The following is a 24,252-nucleotide window of genomic DNA, read 5'->3' on the forward strand; positions in this document are numbered from 1 at the left end:
TATAGGTGCATTTAATGTTGTGGAATGTCTCTGAAGCAAGTCATTTCCTGTTATCACGTACATCATACTAGCTATCCTTCACCAGCCTCTCTTTTGATATGACTGCAAAAAACGCAGCTTATTAAAGCATAACCACCTCTCTGAACTGAAGACTTTCTCATGTCAGTGATGTACGATTGACTGCAAGTACTCAACGTACCATCAGACAAGGACCACCATCGTTCTTCTGAAGTAAGAAATACATTACATGGAGTTTAACCCTGTTTTAACCATGGGGTCTGCTCAGGGTGGCCTCTTGATGGGATTGAAAATTTGCCAACATCTGAACACTGTAGTCTGGGCATTGAAATGCATAATCCTACAGCACTGGTCTGATGTCCAGTGAACAACCCCCCCTTTATTTTTTTTACCATAAAGCATCAACCATGCCTGGTGCTGTGCATAACTGAATTTGTGGAGAGTCATCCTGCATCCTGGTCTACTGTATGTGTCCCACTGGCAGGAGTAAGGTTTCAATCAGCTCTGTCATGGACGCATCAGTAGCTATGGATTGAAGTGACTGCTCCATTGTGAGTAGCAAAACTGTTAGCAAGTTGCCTGTCCATGCCAGAATGTCACCATTACATCTGCATTCTAGTACTTGGGCTTCAAATGGGATGACCAACCCCTTTGATGGCTAAAGCCACCAGTGACATGCTGCCCAGATTGACCTGCTTACAATCCATCATATCAGCTGAAGCTCGGACACTAGAATATCTAAGTATCTTCACTGATCTCTATTCCTCACATTGTGGCATAGTGAAACTCCCTGTGGCCAGCATACACACATCAGATTCTGCACTATGAGCTTCCAGTCCAACCCAGGCCACCCTTCCTTTCATATGGTGACTCTCCCAGACAGTGCCTGTAATCTGGTAAAGGATATATCATCTTCACTTCTGGACACTGCTGAAGCCGGAGTTGAACATTGTGGTTCAACTGTTGGATCATTGTCAGGAAATATCTCTCCGGTGCAGCTACATATGATTCAAGAAAGACTCTGCTCTCCTGTTTGGCATGGAATCCAATCTAATCGTGCCAGCCCGAGTGCCGTGTTGGCATCAGTTTCGCTTCTAGGGAGCTTACATGATGGCTGCACAAGTACGAACCTTACAGCATGGCTCGTAATCACTCAGAGCTGAAGACATGTTGGAAACCAGATAATTCATTGGTTATCCAGGAAAAGTGTGCATTATGCTGAATGGAGTCTCAGTCCCACTAGTCATCAGATAGTGGGGGATATAAAAGCTGAAAGAGTTACAGAGAGAGTAAAAAAAACAAAATAGCATACTTGCCAATTCAACCGATTCATGTGGTCATCTACCGATTTTAGTTCTAAAAAATATTAGATTACAAAAATAAATCAGCGAACACTGATGGATTCACTCTTCTGACCTCATTTCAGCTATCTGTATCATGGGGGATACACGTACACAGTGTCAAATAGTCATATTAAGTGAAGCTGAGAGTCAATGGAACGGCACATTAATGATGTTGAATCTAAATTGTATAGCTCTATGGTGCCATTCCATTAGTTCTCATTATGGTTCTAGCCAATCAGGAATGAGGTCACATATTACAACAAAGTGCACCAGTATCTGTAAAAACCAAACACACGCTGGTAATCACGAACAATGAAAACTCAGAAGAAAAAATGATTCACTATTGCCCCTTTTTCCACCAAAGCAGTTCCAGGGCTGGTTCGGGGCCAGTGCTTAGTTTGGAACCGGGTTTTCTGTTTCCACTGACAAAGAACTGGCTCTGGGGCCAGAAAAACCGGTTCCAGGCTAGCACCAACTCTCTGCTGGGCCAGAGGAAAGAACCGCTTACGTCAGCGGGGGGGCGGAGTTGTTAAGACCAACAACAATAGCAAGACCGCGAAAGATCGCCATTTTTAAGCGACGAGAAGCAGCAGCTGTACAAACGTGAAGTCATCCATTATTATTATTGTTGTTGTTGCTGCTGCTGCTTCTTCCGTGTTGTTTTTGCTTCGATATTCGCGCCAAGGTTTATGCAAACGTAGCGACGTAACTGACGTATGCAGCGACGTAATGACGTGGCTTCCCTTAGCACCGCCAGCTATGGAAAAGCAAACTGGTTCTCAACTGGCTCGCAAGTTGAACGAGTTGTGAACCAGCACCAGCACCGGCCCCGAACCAGCCCTGGAACTGATTTGGTGGAAAAGGGGTATATGACAATAAGTTCAAGGCGATTTGGTCGTCGGATCATCCAGCATCAAAGCACTGAGACAAGGTGAGAAACGTGCATTTTATGAAGTATGTCAGTCTGATTTCCCAATTAATTTTCTTCAATGATGGCACTCAGAATACAGGAGAATGCACCATTTTACACTGGGGTTTTTGTTTTTTTCAAAATTTTCCAGAGAGCATGCCCCCAGACCCCCCCAGAAGGGCGTGACTATGCCACGCAATCTGATCAGGCACTTTTCATTCTCAGGGGGTTGGCAAGCGTGGAATAGTCAAGTTAAAATCTCAGTCTATAACTGTCATTTCCTGATTTTTAAAGAGGTTTCAGCATGGTGCACACATGTAGTAGAAGATGTCCAGATGGAACAAAGTGCTGACACTGGAGACTCCTTCCAGAGAAGTCACATATCACCATATCACAAATTCTACTTTTTCTTAGCAAAATTCCAACTGTTTCTTTTATTCTTTTATTATTATTCTTACAGCCATAACTGTTCTGTCCGAGCTAAAATGATTCCACAACTTCAGATTCAAGAATTCAATAGCGCTGTGGGATAAGGGTGAAATAATAGACAAAAACATTCAAACCATCACAACAAATGCATTCTGAGCCATAAAATTATTATTCGGTGTAGTAGATGTCAGTTCATTAGAATTATACGGAAGTTGCAGCAACGTGAAATTAAAAGGAATGCAACTGTTATGTACCTTGAACTCAGATGTGTCCTCAAGTGCAACACTTTGCATTTTGACGGTCCCACTCCTAGAGCTCTCTGCCTTTACCTCAACCTTGTTCTCTCCAGAGTGAGATGGTGGACTTGTGGGTGTCACCAAGTCTTTGTGCTCCACCTGTATGGCCGATGTCACCATAGAAGAAGGAGCTGGATCGCCAATGGAGATAGGAGACATGATTGGAGCACTAACAGGACGCGCCGTCTTATTTAATGTGGACACCATGGCTGAATTAGCTGGAAGGATGGAGAAAAAAGAGGAAGACCTGTTAAACCAATATTTTTCTTGGCTTGTTATCAACAAATACCTGAAAGCTATTTGAAACTCCTCCGTAAGGCTTCAGTAGCAGATCTGCTCTTGCAGGTTATCCAATCGCATGCACTTATATGAATTATTTCACTCCTCAGACCAGAGACTAGTTACAGGGCCAGAGACATTCGGTCAGAAACAGAAGTTTTCATAGACTTTCTTTCACATGCTTTCTTTCTTTCTTTCTTTCTTTCTTTCTTTCTTTCTTTCTTTCTTTCTTTCTCTCACATCTTGCATTTTAATTTCAATTACAGTAAAGTTTGTTTCTAATTTCTTAATTTCCCTGAGGGAACCCTCCCAAAGGGATCAATAAAGTTTTATCTAATCTAATCTAATCTAATCTAATCTAATCTAATCTAATCTAATCTAATTTAAATGTGCCTTTGCACACCAGCTCATCAGCCACAGATTAAATTTTAATTTAATTTTACTTTTAAAATTTAACAGCCAAATGTCCCATTGGTACATAAATGTAGTTTTGGAACAATAAAGTTTTAGAACAATATGCTTTGGACCGATGAGACAAAGGAGGAGATGTACGTTCATCATTCATATATCTGAAGAGAGCGGTACATAAAGGGATGCTCTCAAACATCAATGAACTGATGCAACGTTGTGAAGAAGAGTCAAAATTTCTCCAAAACGATGTGAGGGACTGATAAACTCTTCCAGAAAACATTTGCTTCAGGTTGGTTCGACATGCTACTGAATCATAGAGTGGACTTATTTTTTACCAACTGGTTTACCTTTTAAAAAACCAAAAACAAACAAACAAACAAAAAGAAAAAAGAAAAAAACACCCCCCATATATATATATATATATATATATATATATATATATATATATATATATATATATACACACACACACACACACACACACACGCTCACTCACTCACTGGCCACTTTAATAGGAACTTGTTGTTGATGCTAAGATCCCTGTTCTTGGCTGCAGGAGTGGAGCCCAATGTGTTCTTCTGCTGTTGCATGCTGAGATGCTTTTCTGCTCACCACGGTTGTAAAGAGTGATTATATGAGCTACTATATCCTTCCTGGCAGCTCGAACCAATCTGTCCATTTTCCTCTGACCCTCTCTTATCAACAAGGCGTTTGTTTCCACTCACAGAACTGTCGCTCACTCACTCAGTGTTTTTTGTTTTTGGCGCCATTCTGTGTAAACTCTAGAGACTGCTGTGTGTGAAAACCCCAGGAGTTTCTGAAACACTCAAACCAGTCCATCTGGCTCAAACCAACACCCATACCACAGTGAAAGAAAGTCACACTCTGAGATCACAGTTTTTCCCGTTCTGATGTTTGAAGTGAACATTAACTGAAGCTCTTGATTTGTATCTGCGTGATTTGGTGCATCTAATCAGGGATCGGCTGATTAGAGACCTGCAGAAAACAGCAGGTGGATGGGTGTTCCTAATAAAGTGGCCGGTGAGTGTACAGTGGTGCTTGAAAGTTTGTGAACCCTTTAGAATTTTCTATATTTCTGCATAAATACCTAAAACATCATCAGATTTTCACACAAGTCCTAAAAGTAGATAAAGAGAACCCAGTTAAACAAATGAGGCAAAAATATTATACTTGGTCATTTATTTATTGAGGAAAATGATCCAATATTACATATCTGTGAGTGGCAAAAGTATGTGACCCTTTGCTTTCAGTATCTGGTGTGACCCCCTTGTGCAGCGATAACTGCAACTAAACGTTTGCGGTAACTGTTGATCAGTCCTGCACACCGGCTTGGAGGAATTTTAGCCCGTTCCTCCGTACAGAACAGCTTCAACTCTGGGATGTTGGTGGGTTTCCTCACATGAACTGCTCGCTTCAGGTCCTTCCACAACATTTCCATTGGATTAAGGTCAGGACTTTGACTTGGCCATTCCAAAACATTAACTTTATTCTTCTTTAACCATTCTTTGGTAGAACGACTTGTGTGCTTAGGGTCATTGTCTTGCTGCATGACCCACCTTCTCTTGAGATTCAGTTCATGGACAGATGTCCTGACATTTTCCTTTAGAATTCGCTGGTATAATTCAGAATTCATTGTTCCATCGATGATGGCAATCCGTCCTGGCCCAGATGCAGCAAAACAGGCCCAAACCATGATACTACCACCACCATGTTTCACAGATGGGATAAGGTTCTTAAGCTGGAATGCAGTGTTTTCCTTTCTCCAAACATAACGCTTCTCATTTAAACCAAAAATTTCTGTTTTGGTCTCATCCGTCCACAAAACATTTTTCCAATAGCCTTCTGGTTTGTCCACATGATCTTTAGCAAACTGCAGATGAGCAGCAATGTTCTTTTTGGAGAGCAGTGGCTTTCTCCTTGCAACCCTGCCATGCACACCACTGTTGTTCAGTGTTCTCCTGATGGTGGACTCATGAACATTAACATTAGCCAATGTGAGAGAGGCCTTCAGTTGATTAGAAGTTACCCTGGGGTCCTTTGTGACCTCGCCGACTATTACACGCCTTGCTCTTGGAGTGATCTTTGTTGGTTGACCACTCCTGAGGAGGGTAACAATGGTCTTGAATTTCTTCCATTTGTACACAATCTGTCTGACTGTGGATTGGTGGAGTCCAAACTCTTTAGAGATGGTTTTGTAACCTTTTCCAGCCTGATGAGCATCAACAACGCTTTTTCTGAGGTCCTCAGAAATCTCCTTTGTTTGTGCCATGTTACACTTCCACAAACATGTGTTGTGAAGATCAGACTTTGATAGATCCCTGTTCTTTAAATAAAACAGGGTGCCCACTCACACCTGATTGTCATCCCATTGACTGAAAACACCTGACTCTAATTTCACCTTCAAATTAACTGCTAATCCTAGAGGTTCACATACTTTTGCCGCTCACAGATATGTAATATTGGATCATTTTCCTCAGTAAATAAATGACCAAGTATAATATTTTTGTCTCATTTGTTTAACTGGGTTCTCTTTATCTACTTTTAGGACTTTGATGAAAATCTGATCAAGTTTTAGGTCATATTTATGCAGAAATATAGAAAACTCTAAAGGGTTCACAAACTTTCAAGCACCACTGTATATATGTATATATAACACATAGGTTTTATAACCATATATTGTTATAGCTAATTGTTTTATTTTATTATTAGTTACTGTTGTTGATGTTGTTACATATTGTGTGTAATTTATAACTTAATTTTAATTAAACTTAAATTAAAGCAGCCTTATATATAGTTCACTGCTATCTGCGGGTTCGACTATTTCAACTATAGATCTTGGACTGTATCCCTGCGGATACTTACATCAATATGACATAAACAGAGAGAGAGAGAGAGAACAAACCTCCGTCTAAGCTGTGAGAGGCCATCTTACTGGCAAAGCGCTTGAAGTGAGGTGCAGGGCGGTTGATCATGGAGCTAGCCTGCCGTGTTTGAGCCTGAGTACGCCCACTATACCTGAACTTGGAGCCCAGGGCCAGGAGTTTTCTTGGTGTGGTGGCAGCTTCAGTAGATGTCAACCTAGATAATACAGATAATATTTAAAGTGGATCCTCCATCATGTCTCATTCACATTGATTTAAAGGAAAAGTGCTCCAGTGGTGTCCTTAATTTCCAATCTCACTCTACTTTCTAATTCAGGTTCTGTACCTCTTCAGTAGTTTATTTTGTTCAGGAGACTGCCTTCATCCACAGAATGCTACAATAAACATTTGCCTGTTGTATTCTGTATGACGTCTACAATTCCATGCCACATTTACAAAACAGTAATAAAGGTTGTCTCACTTTATCTCACCTGAAAAAGGTGTGGTGTTCTACACACACTTTCCAAAGCTTCTTAGAAGCGTTGTAACTGGGGAGCTTGAAGCCAATGGCACTCTCATAATGCTCCAGCTAGGACAGAGATTAATAACACACCAGAAAGAGAGGAGATTTTGGTAGAACTGTAGCAGAATTATATAAACAACAACAACAACAACAACGATGATGATGATGTTTTTGTTATTTGCGTGCAAGCTTGGTGTACCTCAGACGGCCGTATCTTGATGAAAAAGCTGCTACGTTTGTAAGAAACTTTCAGAACTTTTGGCCATGGAAAACGATTAATCCTCAGCTTGTCTTTATAAACCATGAGACCGCTGGAGCAGACACCCAGCATGATATCCACCCCATTCAGATCCTTTGAGACAGACATAAACATGTCTCCAGTTAGATGCAATATTCTGAGCTGGGGACTTAATTCCAAAAGTCACATCAATATTTATACAGTAAAAGTTCACCAAGATGGATTAAGCATCTCCTTAGGCTGGATTTCTATATGCAAATTACCAGGAAGTTGTTTATGCAATTCATGCCTATAAATCACTCAGTTGTTTCGAGCCATAACGTAAATCGTAAATATCTTGAATACAAACTTATCAGATCATAAGGGACCAATCAACCTGCCTTGTCTAGAGTTAGGGCCCAGCATGGTGAAGCTGCATTCAGCTTCTAGATGGAATCAGCTGCCAGAAGATCTGAGATATACCCCAAATCTGGCCATCTTAAAATCTAAACTAGAACACTTCTCTCGTTTCTTGTGCCACTGACACTTAGCACTTTACACTTCTTCTTAATTATTTATACACAGTTAGGTCCATATATATTTGGACACTGACACAAATTTTGCTTTTTTACCTGGTTTACTGAAACATATTCAAGTTATAGTTATATAATGGACATGGACATAAAGTCCAGACTTTCAGCTTTCATTTGAGGGGATCCAGATTAAAATTGGATGAAGGGTTTAGGAGTTTCAGCTCCTTAACATGTGCCACCCTGTTTTTAAAGGGACCAAAAGTAATTGGACAATTGACTCAAAGGCTATTTCATGGGCAGGTGTGGGTAATTCCTTCGTTATGTCATTCTCAATTAAGCAGATAAAAGGCCTGGAGTTGATTTGAGGTGTGGTGCTTGCATTTGGAAGATTTTGCTGTGAAGAAAACATGCGGTCAAAGGAGCTCTCCATGCAGGTGAAACAAGCCATCCTTAAGCTGCGAAAACAGAAAAAACCCATCCGAGAAATTGATACAATATTAGGAGTGGCAAAATCTACAGTTTGGTACATCCTGAGAAAGAAAGAAAGCACTGGTGAACTCATCAATGCAAAAAGACCTGGATGCCCACAGAAGACAACAGTGGTGGATGATCGCAGAATGATTTCCATGGTGAAGAGAAACCCCTTCACAACAGCCAACCAACTGAACAACACTCTCCAGGAGGTAGGCGTATCAATATCCAACTCTACCATAAAGAGAAGACTGTATGAAAGTAAATACAGAGGGTTCACTGCACGGTGCAAGCCACTCATAAGCCTCAAGAATAAAAAGGCTAGATTGGACTTTGCTAAAAACATCTAAAAAAGCCAGCACAGTTCTGGAAGAGCATTCTTTGGACAGATGAAACCAAGCTCAACCTCTACCAGAATGATGGCAAGAAAAAAGTATGGCAAAGGTGTGGTACAGCTCATGATCCAAAGCATACACATCATCTGTAAAACACGGCGGAGGCAGTGTGATGGCTTGGGCATGCATGGCTGCCAGTGGCACTGGGTCACTAGTGTTTATTGATGATGTGACACAGGACAGAAGCAGCCGGATGAATTCTGAGGTATTCAGAGACATACTGTGTGCTCAAATCCAGCCAAACTGATTGGTCGGCGTTTCATAATACAGATGGACAATGACCCAAAACATAAAGCCAAAGCAACCCAGGAGTTTATTAAAGCAAAGAAGTGGAATATTCTTGAATGGCCAAGTCAGTCACCTGATCTCAACCCAATTGAGCAGCATTTCACTTGTTAAAGACTAAACTTCAGACAGAAAGGCCCACAAACAAACAGCAACTGAAAACCGCTGCAGTAAAGGCCTGGCAGAGCATTAAAAAGGAGGAAACACAGAGTCTGGTGATGTCCATGAGTTCAAGACTTCAGGCAGTCATTGCCAACAAAGGGTTTTCAACCAAGTATTAGAAATGAACATTTTATTTACAATTATTTAATTTGTCCAATTACTTTTGAGCCCCTGAAATGAAGGGATTGTGTTTAAAAAAATGCTTTAGTTCCTCACATTTTTCTGCAATCATTTTGTTCAACCCACTGAATTAAAGCTGAAAGTCTGAACTTCAACTGCATCTGAATTGTTTTGTTCAAAATTCATTGTGGTAATGTACAGAACCAAAATTAGAAAAATGTTGTCTCTGTCCAAATATTTATGGACCTAACTGTATATACATCTATTCTGTCTTTTATTTTGTTGATGCACATCTCATTAGTTTTGAGAGTGTTCAGCTCTACGTTCTCAGTGATGATGCCGTGCAGGCTCTTCACTGTGGGATTTGATTCGGCACATGATGCGAGCAAGTCACAACCACATATTCAGAGCATTCACAGCTTTGTACTGTGGTTCAAAGCTGTGAAAGTAAATACTGGACCTTTTAAAGGTCAGGCGGTGTAGTGGTTAGTGCTGTTGCCTCACAGCAAGAAGGTTCTGGGTTCGAGCCCCGTGGCCGGTGAGGGCCTTTCTGTGCGGAGTTTGCATGTTCTCCCCGTGTCTGTGTGGGTTTCCTCCGGGTGCTCCGGTTTCCCCCACGGTCCAAAGACATGCGGTTAGGTTAACGTGGGGCGGCCTTGGGCTGAGGTGCCCTTGAGCGAGGTACCGAACCCCTGACTGCTGCCCGGGTGCTCTGGTGTGGCTGCCCACTGCTCTGAGTGTGTGTGCACGTGTTCAGATGGGTTAAATGCAGAGGATGAATTTTACTGTGCTTGAAGTGTGCATGTGACAAATAAAATAAAGGTTTCTAAGTGAATATTCAAAGAAGAAACTGGAAAATACCGTAGGAAACTGCAGATCAGACTTGTGAAATAATTATTAAGACGTGGAAGATGATGACGACGACGATGACTGCACTCCAAGTCTGCCTTGAAAAGCTGTTTCTCTGGCTACTAAACACGTGCAGTTTTTTTTCAAAATAAAGTCAAACTAGCATAGACAAAAAATTTTAATTCATAGACACTTTAATTAATTAGTAATTAATGACTCTGCCTCAAGCTTGCTTCAGTTGATTTATTTTTGACTAAAATAGAAGAAAAATCAAAGGAAAATTTTTCTTGGACCTCAGCCACCCCAACTGTGACACGATATCAGGTGCCAACGTCTCCAACTGAAATCACAAGCTGTTATACAAAAAGGTATGCCATGTACGAGGCGAGACGAAAAAGTTTTGATTCAAAAGATAAAATGCGTTAATTAATACTTACTTATTAATATTAAGCTGTACTTTTAACCAGTGCATTAAACAGATAATGAGTGTTCAGATGTGATAACTGGTAAAATGTCAATGTTGCCGCAGTATCATATTAGTGGTATCTGTACTGGTATATTTTGTTGCCAAACTGAACGTCCAGCTCTCTTAAATTCATGGTTTAAGTGACGAGAAGAGATGCAGCAGTTTAAAGCTGTTTTATCAGCTCTTTCTTTCCCAGCCGTTCCACACAAATATTAATGATACGAGATGTGTAAAAACCTTTCAAAACATTGTTTCTGCCTTTATTCGGTGGGAATTATCTTCAATGACACTCTAGGTGAGAGGATAATCCCTGCTATAGCCAGTAATTATTTTTAACATCATTTCCTCCCTAATTTGGTCGGGTGCCAATTCCCATCCACCAGCCGGCTCTCCCAGCAGTTTCTACTCAGGGAGGGGGAACGCCATCACACTATGTCATACTTAATTTTAGCCATGTAAAGCCAACCGCGGGTGGCACGGTGGTGCAGTTGGTTAGCACTGTTGCCTCACAGCAAGAAGGTCCTGGGTTCGAGTCCAGTGGCCGATGGGGGCCTTTCTGTGTGGAGTTTGCATGTTCTCCCCGTGTCTGTGTGGGTTTCCTCCGGGTACTCCGGTTTCCCCCCCAGAATGGTTGTTTGTCTATGTGTCAGCCCTGTGATGACCTGGCGACTTGTCCAGGGTGTACCCCGCCTCTCGACCGTAGTCAGCTGGGATAGGCTCCAGCTTGCCTGCGACCCTGTAGAACAGGATAAAGCGGCTACAGATAATGGATGGACGGAAGCCAACCGCTTCTTCTGAAACCGCCCATGTTTGGTTGGTGTCACTGTGATTGACAGGTGAGAGAGTGTATGCCCCTCCCACTCAGACAGCAAGGCCAATTTTGCGCCCTATTCTCCCAGCAATGTTTACTGTTACAAATAACAGTCTGTTATCATGATGTAAAGCACGAGGGATTCTAGGGTTATCATACAATTACGTGATATTTCACTAATCGCCGTCTTATCATTGAATAATTCTGTCAGTAGTATTACTGTTGCTGTTATTACCTAATAAGGTGATGTCAAATCTCATGAATATTCATAATTGCTTACGCCTCGCTATAAAAGAGTTGCACCTGCTCTGAACGATGGCTCGATCCTGCTGTATTGCTGAACTGCCCCTCTCTCTCTGCAGAGGAGGAGGAAACCTCTCTCCTTTTCATTTGAAAGATTGTCTCCCGCATCTTATTTAGAGAGTAGAAGAAATTCTCTGACAGTACCTTCGCCTGGTGCAGATCTACACCATACATAGAAAGCTTTTTAGCATTCTCCAGGAACATCATGTCAGCTTGAGCAGGACTCATGGATCTAAAATGGAATCCAGGACACGATTACTGAATACACATGAACAAAAGCTTATAGTACAGCCGTCAGTACACAGGAGTCCAACTTCAGCAGTTCAAGGAGACTGTAAATGGACAAGAGAAGACAAGGAAAATGTATTTCTTTATAATAATTAGGGATACATTGATATCAGTATGGTTATCTGGTACAGTGGTGCTTGAAAGTTTGTGAACCCTTTAGAATTTTCTATATTTCTGCATAAATATGACCTAAAACAACATCAGATTTTCACACAAGTCCTAAAAGTAGATAAAGAGAACCCAGTTAAACAAATGAGACAAAAATATTATACTTGGTCATTTATTTATTGAGGAAAATGATCCAATATTACATATCTGTGAGTGGCAAAAGTATGTGAACCTTTGCTTTCAGTATCTGGTGTGACCCCCTTGTGCAGCAATAACTGCAACTCAACATTTCCGGTAACTGTTGATCAGTCCTGCACACCAGCTTGGAGGAATTTTAGCCCGTTCCTCCGTACAGAACAGCTTCAACTCTGGGATGTTGATGGGTTTCCTCACATGAACTGCTCGCTTCAGGTCCTTCCACAACATTTCCATTGGATTAAGGTCAGGACTTTGACTTGGCCATTCCAAAACATTCACTTTATTCTTCTTTAACCATTCTTTGGTAGAACGACTTGTGTGCTTAGGGTCGTTGTCTTGCTGCATGACCCACCTTCTCTTGAGATTCAGTTCATGGACAGATGTCCTGACATTTTCCTTTAGAATTCGCTGGTATAATTCAGAATTCATTGTTCCATCAATGATGGCAAGCCGTCCTGGCCCAGATGCAGCAAAACAGGCCCAAACCATGATACTACCACCACCATGTTTCACAGATGGAATAAGGTTCTTATGCTGGAATGCAGTGTTTTCCTTTCTCCAAACATAATGCTTCTCATCCTAAGTCCTATTTTGGTCTCATCCGTCCACAAAACATTTTTCCAATAGTCTTCTGGCTTGTCCACGTGATCTTTAGCAAACTGCAGACGAGCAGCAATGTTCTTTTTGGAGAGCAGTGGCTTTCTCCTTGCAACCCTGTCATGCACACCATTGTTGTTCAGTGTTCTCCTGATGGTGGACTCATGAACATTAACATTAGCCAATGTGAGAGAGGCCTTCAGTTGCTTAGAAGTTACCCTGGGATCCTTTTGGACCTCGCTGACTATTACACGCCTTGCTCTTGGAGTGATCTTTGTTGGTCGGCCACTCCTGGGGAGGGTAACAATGGTCTTGAATTTCTTCCATTTGTACACAATCTGTCTGACTGTGGATTGGTGGAGTCCAAACTCTTTAGAGATGGTTTTGTAACCTTTTCCAGCCTGATGAGCATCAACAACACTTTTTCTGAGGTCCTCAGAAATCTCCTTTGTTTGTGCCATGTTACACTTCCATAAACATGTGTTGTGAAGATCAGACTTTGATAGATCCCTGTTCTTTAAATAAAACAGGGTGCCCACTCACACCTGATTGTCATCCCATTGATTGAAAACACCTGACTCTAATTTCACCTTCAAATTAACTGCTAATCCTAGAGGTTCACATACTTTTGCCACTCACAGATATGTAATATTGGATCATTTTCCTCAATAAATAAATGAGCAAGTATAATATTTGTGTCTCATTTGTTTAACTGGGTTCTCTTTATCTACTTTTAGGACTTGTGTGAAAATCTGATGATGTTTTAGGTCATATTTATGCAGAAATATAGAAAATTCTAAAGGGTTCACAAACTTTTAAGCACCACTGTACCAATCCGATACTGTGTTCATTTACTCCTACTTATACTTTGCTTTGATACCAGCATTTGATGCCACATGACAATATGATGGAAGCCTCCTGTATGTCACTGCACATTTACTGAGTAGAGAGGCTGATGGCTGATATATTGAACGACTCGACTACTGCACATGCAGAACATGTGATATCGATGTTGACCTGGCAGCTATCATTCAGCCATAATCTACGTTGAGTCGAATTGTGTGTCACACAAGTTTATTCCAGAGCGCTGTTGAACATTGTCATGTCTGCACCAGTATCCTCGCTGAGCTCCACTTCCCAGTACACTTTTTCAGCCTACAAACATGACCGTCAGGGCCACACCCAAACACACAACTCACTGTCACAGTCAAGTTCACTGGACCGTTAACCTTGCACATCTGCTCACATCTCATATAGTCACCACCACACAGTATATAAGGAATTTCATCTCTCTCTCTCTCACACACACCGCCACATGTGTGCCCTACCTGACTTACCAAGCCTGTTTATTATGGTTTTGACTTTGTTATGTTTTTGTGATTTAATTTTTTGGATTCTGCTCTTGTAAAGGTGTTTGCTAATCATCTGAACACCGCCTGTTTTGTAACTGCACATGTTTGAATCTCTTTGCCCGTTTTTATTTAAAAGTCATTCCTGCAATTGCATCCACTTACTGACTGATTCCTGACAGAGTGAAGTTGTCTTGCAGCCGTGTCGTTCATTAATACATTTTAAAAATGCAAAGCACTGCGGTATACACAGAATAACAAAATTATGTTTATTCTGGGCGGCACGGTGGTGTAGTGGTTAGCGCTGTCGCCTCACAGCAAGAAGGTCCTGGGTTCGAGCCCCGTGGCCGGCGAGGGCCTTTCTGTGTGGAGTTTGCATGTTCTCCCCGTGTCCGCGTGGGTTTCCTCCGGGTGCTCCGGTTTCCCCCACAGTCCAAAGACATGCAGGTTAGGTTAACTGGTGACTCTAAATTGAGCGTAGGTGTGAATGTGAGTGTGAATGGTTGTCTGTGTCTATGTGTCGGCCCTGTGATGACCTGGCGACTTGTCCAGGGTGTACCCCGCCTTTCACCCGTAGTCAGCTGGGATAGGCTCCAGCTCGCCTGCGACCCTGTAGAACAGGATAAAGCGGCTACAGATAATGGATGGATGTTTATCCCATGTTCATTCTCATCTCATCTCATTATCTCTAGCCGCTTTATCCTGTTCTACAGGGTCGCAGGCGAGCTGGAGCCTATCCCAGCTGACTACGGGCGAAAGGCGGGGTACACCCTGGACAAGTCGCCAGGTCATCACAGGGCTGACACATAGACACAGACAACCATTCACACTCACATTCGCACCTACGCTCAATTTAGAGTCACCAGTTAACCTAACCTGCATGTCTTTGGACTGTGGGGGAAACCGGAGCACCCGGAGGAAACCCACGCGGACACGGGGAGAACATGCAAACTCCGCACAGAAAGGCCCTCGCCGGCCACGGGGCTCGAACCCGGACCTTCTTGCTGTGAGGCGACAGCGCTAACCACTACACCACCGTGCCGCCCGTTTATCCCATGTTTTTATACAAAAAAAAATCCACTCCATGGTAGTAACATCATGGATTATGTTTGTATAACAGCTTAGTCTGCATTACTATGCACTCGCAATTGGTAGGGCAGACTAAAGGTGCGGGGCAGAGCGAACTTCCATTAACCGGCCATGCTTGCAGGCGGATTGGCCGACAATGTTTAACCTCATCACTGATCCAAATGTAGTTCTTGATTATATCTTGAAAATAGTATTAATGCATCCCTAAAAATTATTTTTAAATTTTTTTTCATTCATTTACGCAATGGTATTGAAATTCTAGCGTCATTTTAGATAGACACTACTGTCCAATGAACAGTAAAAGGCTACCTGTAGGTGCGATGGAGCTCCATGACTTTGTCCTCCAGTTCCTTTGTCTGGTTGGGGATAAGTCTGAGCTCCTTGGCGTAGTCTGTTCGATGGACCTCTGGGTCGTACTCCCCCAGTTCAGACTGCAGTGCATATGAGCCCAGCACTGTCAGAGTGACAAATGAGCAGGGCAAACGGCCACTCATGATGTCTTTACGCAGCTGGAGACACACATAATACCTGTAGCCCAGAGTAATGATATAAAGGCTATCGTAAGTTAAACAATCTAAGGCTGATTTCTGTGTCTGTGAGAGAGAGAGAGAGAGCGAGAAAGAGAGAGATTTACCTGGTGATGTCCTCAGATAACTGGGCTGGATCGGGTGGGTAAAACTTGACACCGAATGTAAAATCGTAGCTGATTCCTAAATATAATAAACCATAAAATAATTCAGACATCTATACTACTGTTCAAAAGTTTGGGGTCACCCAGACAATTTTGTGTTTTCCATGAAAAGTCACACTTTTATTTCCCACCATAAGTTGTAAAATGAATAGAAAATATAGTCGAGACATTTTTCTGGCCATTTTGAGCATTTAATCGACCCCACAAATGTGATGCTCCAGAAACTCAATCTGCTCAAAGGAAGGTCAGTTTTATAGCTTCTCTAAAGAGCTAAACTGTTTTCAGCTGTGCTAACATGATTGTACAAGGGTTTTCTAATCATCCATTAGCCTTCTGAGGCAATGAGCAAACACATTGTACCATTAGAACACTGGAGTGAGAGTTGCTGGAAATGGGCCTCTATACACCTATGGAGATATTGCACCAAAAACCACACATTTGCAGCTAGAATAGTCATTTACCACATTAGCAATGTATAGAGTGGATTTCTGATTAGTTTAAAGTGATCTGCATTGAAAAGAACAGTGCTTTTCTTTCAAAAATAAGGACATTTCAAAGTGACCCCAAACTTTTGAACGGTAGTGTACCGTATATGATATAACGGATTAGTAACGCTGTTAAATTTCTCACCTCGCACTTGCCTTCGAATCTCCTTTGTGAAGTCAAGCCATGTCTAGCAGAGCAAGAAACGGACAGTTACGGAGAGAGGCAGAAAGAGAGTGCACCTGAGCATAACATTATCACTCAGAGACGTGAAGGCAAAGGAACGAAGGGAAATGCAAAGATCTCTCAGGGTGTCTTTCATTTGCGTTAATGTGTAAATGAATGAATCGAACTCACCTTAATGGTTGGTGTCTCCCACACGGCAAGACCATAATAGTCCTTTTCCAACAGATTCAGGTGGTCACATACTTTTGCAAACAGCTCCTGGCCTTTGGCGTGTTTCTGCATCCAAACACAGCATACACTATCTTCATTCTCAACAAAGACAGCAAATGTGCCCGCGTTCGCATTAATATTTGGTGCATGCGTATCTTAATGTGTTTATTTGTGTGTGTGTGTGTGTGTGTGTGTGTGTGTGTGTGTGTGTGTGTGTGTGTGTGTGTATCTTACATCCAGTTCACACTCAAAAAGTGTGTCATCCAGCAGTGTGACTTTGCAGTGCATGATCCTGGGTCTGCGCTGACCTTTAACAGCTTTTACTTCTTCCTCAACAGTCTTCTCCTTTCTCCCTCGTTCTCCGTCTCCCTCTAACGTCCCTGAGCCTGCTGCTTCTGTCTCGTCTTCCCCAGGCTTGGGCTGCTCCCCTACCTCTTTTTCTTCTTCTATTTCATTCTCCTTCTCTTTCTTTATCTTGTCCTTGTTCCTCTTCTCTTTCTTGTCTTTTTTCTCCGCATGTTTTGCTTTCTCTAATTTCTTTTTCTTGTCTCGGTTTTTATTCAACTCCTCTTTCTTTCGCCTCTTTTCTTTCTTTTCCGGTTTCTCCACCTTCGATCCACCTTCATCACCCTCTATCATGTCTTTTTGGTCCACTCTGACCTGTTGGACCAAAAAAAAGACAGATAATGTTCCATAGGATGTTTCACCTCTTGCTGAACTCAAAAGAGAGATTTCATTCAAATTCCTAAGAGAGAAAATCATGTCTTTATGGTTAATTAGCTTAATCTCACAGTGATAACAGAAATCAGACTTTTAAACAAAAGTATTCTAAATACATGCATTTTTCAGTCTTGTGACTATTCTCTATAATACTGAAGACATCAAAATTACACTGTAAAAAATGTCCGTAGAATTAACAGTGAATTTATGTAAAATCATGACATAAAAAAACTGTAAATACAAAAACAATGATCAATATACTGTAAAACTCCTCACCAAATACCACTGTTAATTTAACAGTAAGAATATGTTGAATTGATCATTTTTTTTGTAGAATTTACAAATTGTTGTAGTTAAGACCCCGGTCACACCGCCCGAACTTTGCTGGAGCGTCCCTGGAGCGGTGAAAAAAATTCATCACCGCTCGTAACCGTTCACCACCGTTTAACAAAAGTTGGCCCCCGTTAAAGCAACGCCGTATACGCTCGGCCACCGCTGATGTTTCTCGAGGGGCCCTCCTACCGCTCCGAAAGTTTTGAGCTGCACAAAATATTGCAAGCGGTGAGGAGGGGGCAATTTTCCACCCCGGCAAAGTTCACCCCCGCTCCACCAACGCCCAGTCAAAGTTTGGCACCGCTAGACGCAAGTTCGTGGACGCTTGGGTCCGCTAGGCCAACGCAGAAATCTTGAACGCTGGACCACCGCTGCTTCGCCAGCGTTGCCCGGGCGGCGATTAAACGTTGCACAAACTTCGGTGGAGCGGTTGTAAGCGTTTTACGAGCGGACACGGGGTTGCTGGAACGGTGTCGGGCGTTGAAGCAGCTATCCATGGTGGCGATGAACTTTGGTTTGGCGTTGGTATAGAGGTGTCGGAGCGGGACCAGAATTTGGCTATAAATACGGGGAGAAATGGACCAGGAGCTCATTTGGAATCGAGCTGCCGTTGAGTTCAGACCTCATCAATATCGAATTTGCTCAAAGTGACAGTAAAACTGTATCACCATGGATGCTGAGAGACTTGCTATGATTGGTGCACTAGTCCAGCAGCAGAATCAGAACCTCCTCAGATTACAACAAGCTGTTGACAGATTTTTTGATTTGATTTGATTTTATTCGATCATAATGTAAAATGAAGTACAAAATACATTAAAATCAGGATTACACAAGAAAGCGCAAGCACTTATTTCCATTGTGGTCCCATTAAAACACGTAAAACAGCAATGGCAACGTTATGATTTGACTTAATATTGACTCACTGTACTATGTAAATGGTGAAAATAATAATAACAACAACCACAATAATAATAATAATAATAATAATAATAATAATAATAAATTGACTTAAATTGACGACTAGTAGACAATGAAAATGCATTGTATAGACTAGACTGGAATTTGATTATAAAATTTGATTTCAAAAAGTATGACTAGTACCTATGGTTAACAATTATAAAGTAAAATGTTGTATATATTAATAGTAAATATTAAATGATTAAATAATGATAAAGATAATATAATAGCAAATAATAATAACATTAAGGAAAAGACAGCAAAAACATAATGAAAATAGAAATAATCTGACTGACAGCAAACAATAAACAAAAAATAAAGTAATATGAATGATAATAAAAAAGTATAAAGTAATATAAATAATAATATTAATAACAAACGTTTTTATAGATAAAAATATGATAAGATCAACTAAACAACAGTGAAAAAAGGGGAAACGCTATACAGACAACAGAACAGTAATAAGAATTTTAACTAGAAAAAAAAAGAAGGAGAAGAGAGAGAGAGAAGGAGAGACAGAGTTGTGTGGGTCAGACAGTGGATACTGAGAAGGCCTGAACATGGACTGTATGACAAGCTGATGGTGGAGCTTCTATCAAAATTCTATCAGAACTTGTATCAAAACGATCCGTTCAGCTCCGTAGTCACAAGCGGTATGCCGCTAAACCAACTTTATACCCCCGCCGAGCCAAAGCCCGCATGCGCAGAACGCCGCTATACCAACGCTCGCGTCACCGCTAAACCAACGCTAAAGCAACGCCGGCTTCAGCGGTGCACCGCTAAGCCAACGCCCGTGTTTTCGATTTTTTTCCCCATTTTGTGCGCGGTGACGAGCGTTGTTGAAATTCGGCCCCCCCTCCCTACCGTTCAAGGAACGCTCCAGCAAAGTTCGGGCGGTGTGACCGGGGCCTTAAACACAGACAAACTGTAATACTAAAACAGAATGTGATAGTTAAAATTACATCATTGCCCTGTTAAAAAAAATAAAAAAATGTCAGTAGAGGCTCTCCGGCACATTTCGTAAAACTCTAAATCAAATAAAATATCTGTCTAGTAGATCATTGCTTGTAACCATCATTTTGGAGCCACAAAAACCAATAATCGAGAACACTCGCAATTCATTCCTAGATGCTTTTTTATTAATGAATATTCGTAAAATTAACAGTTATGTATTGATTATTGTACATTGAATACCTGTAAAATTTACATTTAGTTATCATTAATTGTACATGGAATCCCAGTGAAATGTACAAGTTATTCTGTAATGTTGTTTACATTTCACTGTATTTTTAACAGGATTATTCTGGCAACCACAGCCGCCAGTGTTTTTCCGTAAAAACAACGGATTTTTTTTTTTTTTTTTACAGTGTATGAAATAACATCTGGAACATATCTGGAATTATGTGGTAAACAAAAAAGTGTTAAAAAACCAAAATCTGTTTGATATTTTAGATTCTTCAGCGTATGCAGTGTTTATCTTGACTGGCATTCTCTTACCAGCTTCATGAGGTCGTCACCTGGAATGCTTTTCAATTAACAGGTGTGCCTCGTCAAAAGTTAATTAGTGGACGAGTTTCTTGCCTTCTGAATGCGTTTGAGATCAAGCAGTAAATAATAAATAATAAAAATACTCTCTAAAAAATAACCCTATAACACAACCATATTATGTCAAGAACCGAACAACTAAGTAAAGAGAAACGACATCCATCACTATTCATTCATTCATTCATTATCTCTAGCCGCTTTATCCTTCTACAGGGTCGCAGGCAAGCTGGAGCCTATCCCAGCTGACTACGGGCGAAAGGCGGGGTTCACCCTGGACAAGTCGCCAGGTCATCACAGGGCTGACACATAGACACAGACAACCATTCACACTCACATTCACACCTACGCTCAATTTAGAGTCACCAGTTAACCTAACCTGCATGTCTTTGGACTGTGGGGGAAACCGGAGCACCCGGAGGAAACCCACGCGGACACGGGGAGAACATGCAAACTCCGCACAGAAAGGCCCTCGCCGGCCCCGGGGCTCGAACCCAGGACCTTCTTGCTGTGAGGCGACAGCACTAACCACTACACCACCGTGCCGCCCACATCCATCACTACTTTCAGACAAAGTGACTTTTAATTAATAAAAATAAAGAAAAAAACACTAAATTAGAAGGTGTCAGGGCAGCACGGTGGTGTAGTGGTTAGCGCTGTCGCCTCACAGCAAGAAGGTCCGGGTTCGAGCCCCGTGGCCGGCGAGGGCCTTTCTGTGCGGAGTTTGCATGTTCCCCCCGTGTCTGCGTGGGTTTCCTCCGGGTGCTCCGGTTTCCCCCACAGTCCAAAGACATGCAGGTTAGGTTAACTGGTGACTCTAAATTGAGCGTAGGTGTGAATGTGAGTGTGAATGGTTGTCTGTGTCTATGTGTCAGCCCTGTGATGACCTGGCGACTTGTCCAGGGTGAACCCCGCCTTTCGCCCGTAGTCAGCTGGGATAGGATCCAGCTCGCCTGCGACCCTGTAGAACAGGATAAAGCGGCTACAGATAATGGATGGATGGATAGAAGGTGTCCAAACTTTAAGTATTACTGTATATTAGCAATTATACAGTAGTTTGGTTCAAGATACCAACTTCATATTTTTTGCTTTTGCTAAATAAAACTTGTTCTTTCAAGTGGTATAATTATTTTATGGTCGATCATATCATACACTGCATTTGAAATATAGATGTGAAATGATTTTTTTTTTTACCACCTCATAAATCTTAAAGTTTGAGTTCTTTCGGAGTAACAGATATGAAAATTTGGATGATCCGGATTTATAAAGGACCAAACATATAGAACATATTTACAAGAAAAAAAGTCTAAAGACAAGGTTTTGTTCTTATCAGTTTTCTCCTTCATTATGTTGAGACGATCATATCATACATTTTTGAAAAGAGGGCATGACACGGAATACAAAAATCACTCATAAAGTTATGTTTCAACATTCAACAACTCACAGGTAGTGTCTGAAAGCTGTGTGAAAACCAATCTTCACATTTTACATGAAGAATTCACGTCAAATGGTGTACAATAAATGATTACTGCAACTTTACAAAGATGCTTTATATAACGTTGTTCGATTATCTTTTCAAAATTCATACATTTTATCATAAATATTCACCTGGGATACCTGTAAAGGGCAAAATACGTATGTAGAGGCAAATTCAGAGTCGTCAAATGTCGTCATTATGGTGCATACCATATATAAAATGCCTTTCGTTTTCGAAGTTAAAAACATCTTATACTAGACATCAATAACTAAAAATGCCATGCATGTAGCATAAATAGTTCAAAAGTAAAGGCTTTTTCTATAGCACTCATTATTACAGGAAAATGAGGACCATGCCCCCTTTTTAAAGCATTGTTTTTTGGGAATACTGACATTATTTCCAGAAAATATGAAGCAAATCTGAGATGGTCAGTCAGGAGGCCTGCAGTGATGTCACATGGACTGACACCACCGTCCCCTGTCCTTCTTTCTCACACTCACCTGGTTCTCAGAGCTGCTAATGGAGTGCAGGTCTAGTGCTGCATCTCCTTCATTGCGTAGCTCAGGTTCAGGGTCTGCGATAGGAGCTTTGGAGTCCAGGTGGCTCTCTTTCTCTTGGCCTCCTTCCACCTTTACCCCCTCATCCTCTGAGCACTGTGAACGACGCTTCAGGAAAGAGGAGAACAGGCGTGAGAGGCCACGTCCAGCTGAGGTGTGCTGGCGTGATTTCAGCTGCTGTCCCTCTTCTGAGCCTCCAGGAGGCAGTGGTGAGCCAGACGGGCCATCCTGAAGGGCTTCAATAGACTCTGGCTCTTGCACGCCAACCTCTCCATCTTCTTGTTGCTGCTCACAGACCTGCTTCTTCTGTCCACTATTTGCTTTGTCTGTCGTCATGGTAACCACTGAGAACAGACAAGAGCACACAAGACCATTATAGCAATATAGTGAGAATCTAAACAGCACTGTTCTGACAAAATAGCCATGCTGTCATGACAGTGTACAGCTATGTTTGTTGGACTGGTCAATTCCAGTAGTTTTAAATCTCCCTGTAATTAGCGAATGTGGTTACACAGAAACCCCCCCTTAAATTTTCCACTAAAACTCTTGCACAAATGAGTGGACAGGGTAGCTCTATCTCCAGTATGTAGTCCGATCCACATCTATGTTCTTTTGCACATAATAATAAATTACAGTATGTACAGATGGATTTAGTGTAAGGCAGGGCTTTTCAAAGTGTGGGGCGCGCCTCCCCTAGGGGGCACCAGAGTTCTTCAGGGAGGGCGCAACGTGAGGAAAAATAAACCAGAATAAGTTACTATTGTGGACATTTAGCGAACTTCAGCTAGCCTTTACCAGAGACTAAATGGATCGATTTTTAGTACCTAAAGCTCCAGTGAGTGAGGAGACAGAGTCTGGGCCAAGCAAAAAAAGAAGGAAGTATGAGCACGATTATTTAAAGTTTGGATTTTCATGGACTGGATCTGAAGATGCTCCACTGCCACAGTGTGTTATCTGCCAAGAGGTGCTAGCTAACGATGCTATGAGATGTTTAAAATGTGTAAAACAAGATGTTTAAAAAAGCACAGATGTTTTAAATGTGTAAAACAAGATGTTTAAAAAAGCACAGATGTTTAAAATGTGTAAAAAAAAGATGTTTTAAAAAAGCACAGATGTTTAAAATGTGTAAAAAAAGAGGTTTTAAAAAAGCACAGATGTTTAAAATGTGTAAAAAAAAGTTTTAAAAAAGCACAGATGTTTAAAATGTGTAAAAAAAAGATGTTTTAAAAAAGCACAGATGTTTAAAATGTGTAAAAAAGATGTTTTAAAAAGCACAGATGTTTAAAATGTGTAAAAAAAGATGTTTTAAAAAAGCACAGATGTTTAAAATGTGTAAAAAAAGATGTTTTAAAAAAGCACAGATGTTTAAAATGTGTAAAAAAAGATGTTTTAAAAAGCACAGATGTTTAAAATGTGTAAAAAAAGATGTTTTAAAAAGCACAGATGTTTAAAATGTGTAAAAAAAGATGTTTTAAAAAGCACAGATGTTTAAAATGTGTAAAAAAAAGATGTTTTAAAAAAGCACAGATGTTTAAAATGTGTAAAAAAAAAGAGGTTTTAAAAAGCACAGATGTTTAAAATGTGTAAAAAAAAAGATGTTTTAATAAAGCTCATATGTTTTAAATGTGTAAAAAAAAGAGGTTTCAAAAAGCACAGATGTTTAAAATGTGCAAAAGAAAAAAATAAAAAATGTGTACAACAACCATTTTTTTAAAATACGAATGGAACATTAAGTATAGCAACAACAAACATTGTAAGGAGGGG

At 41.1% G+C, this 24,252-nt stretch overlaps 1 protein-coding gene across 1 annotated transcript in view; it reads right to left on the reverse strand.

The window, feature by feature from the left end:
* Positions 1 to 24,252, reverse strand: part of epb41a (erythrocyte membrane protein band 4.1a) — an 85,655-nt gene that overhangs the window by 37,868 nt on the left and 23,535 nt on the right. Inside the window, exons 2-12 of the mRNA XM_060904983.1 lie at positions 22,432 to 22,832; positions 17,137 to 17,562; positions 16,864 to 16,968; positions 16,654 to 16,696; positions 15,967 to 16,042; positions 15,642 to 15,860; positions 11,848 to 11,935; positions 7,291 to 7,443; positions 7,060 to 7,157; positions 6,610 to 6,785; positions 2,955 to 3,205 (exon numbers count right to left, since the gene is read on the reverse strand). Of these exons, the coding sequence (XP_060760966.1) occupies positions 2,955 to 3,205; positions 6,610 to 6,785; positions 7,060 to 7,157; positions 7,291 to 7,443; positions 11,848 to 11,935; positions 15,642 to 15,860; positions 15,967 to 16,042; positions 16,654 to 16,696; positions 16,864 to 16,968; positions 17,137 to 17,562; positions 22,432 to 22,824 (2,028 nt within the window). The 5' untranslated portion in view covers positions 22,825 to 22,832. The remainder of the gene's footprint in view (positions 1 to 2,954; positions 3,206 to 6,609; positions 6,786 to 7,059; positions 7,158 to 7,290; positions 7,444 to 11,847; positions 11,936 to 15,641; positions 15,861 to 15,966; positions 16,043 to 16,653; positions 16,697 to 16,863; positions 16,969 to 17,136; positions 17,563 to 22,431; positions 22,833 to 24,252) is intronic.

This window comes from Neoarius graeffei, chromosome 22 (genome assembly GCF_027579695.1).
Source record: "Neoarius graeffei isolate fNeoGra1 chromosome 22, fNeoGra1.pri, whole genome shotgun sequence".
Taxonomy (NCBI): domain Eukaryota; kingdom Metazoa; phylum Chordata; class Actinopteri; order Siluriformes; family Ariidae; genus Neoarius; species Neoarius graeffei.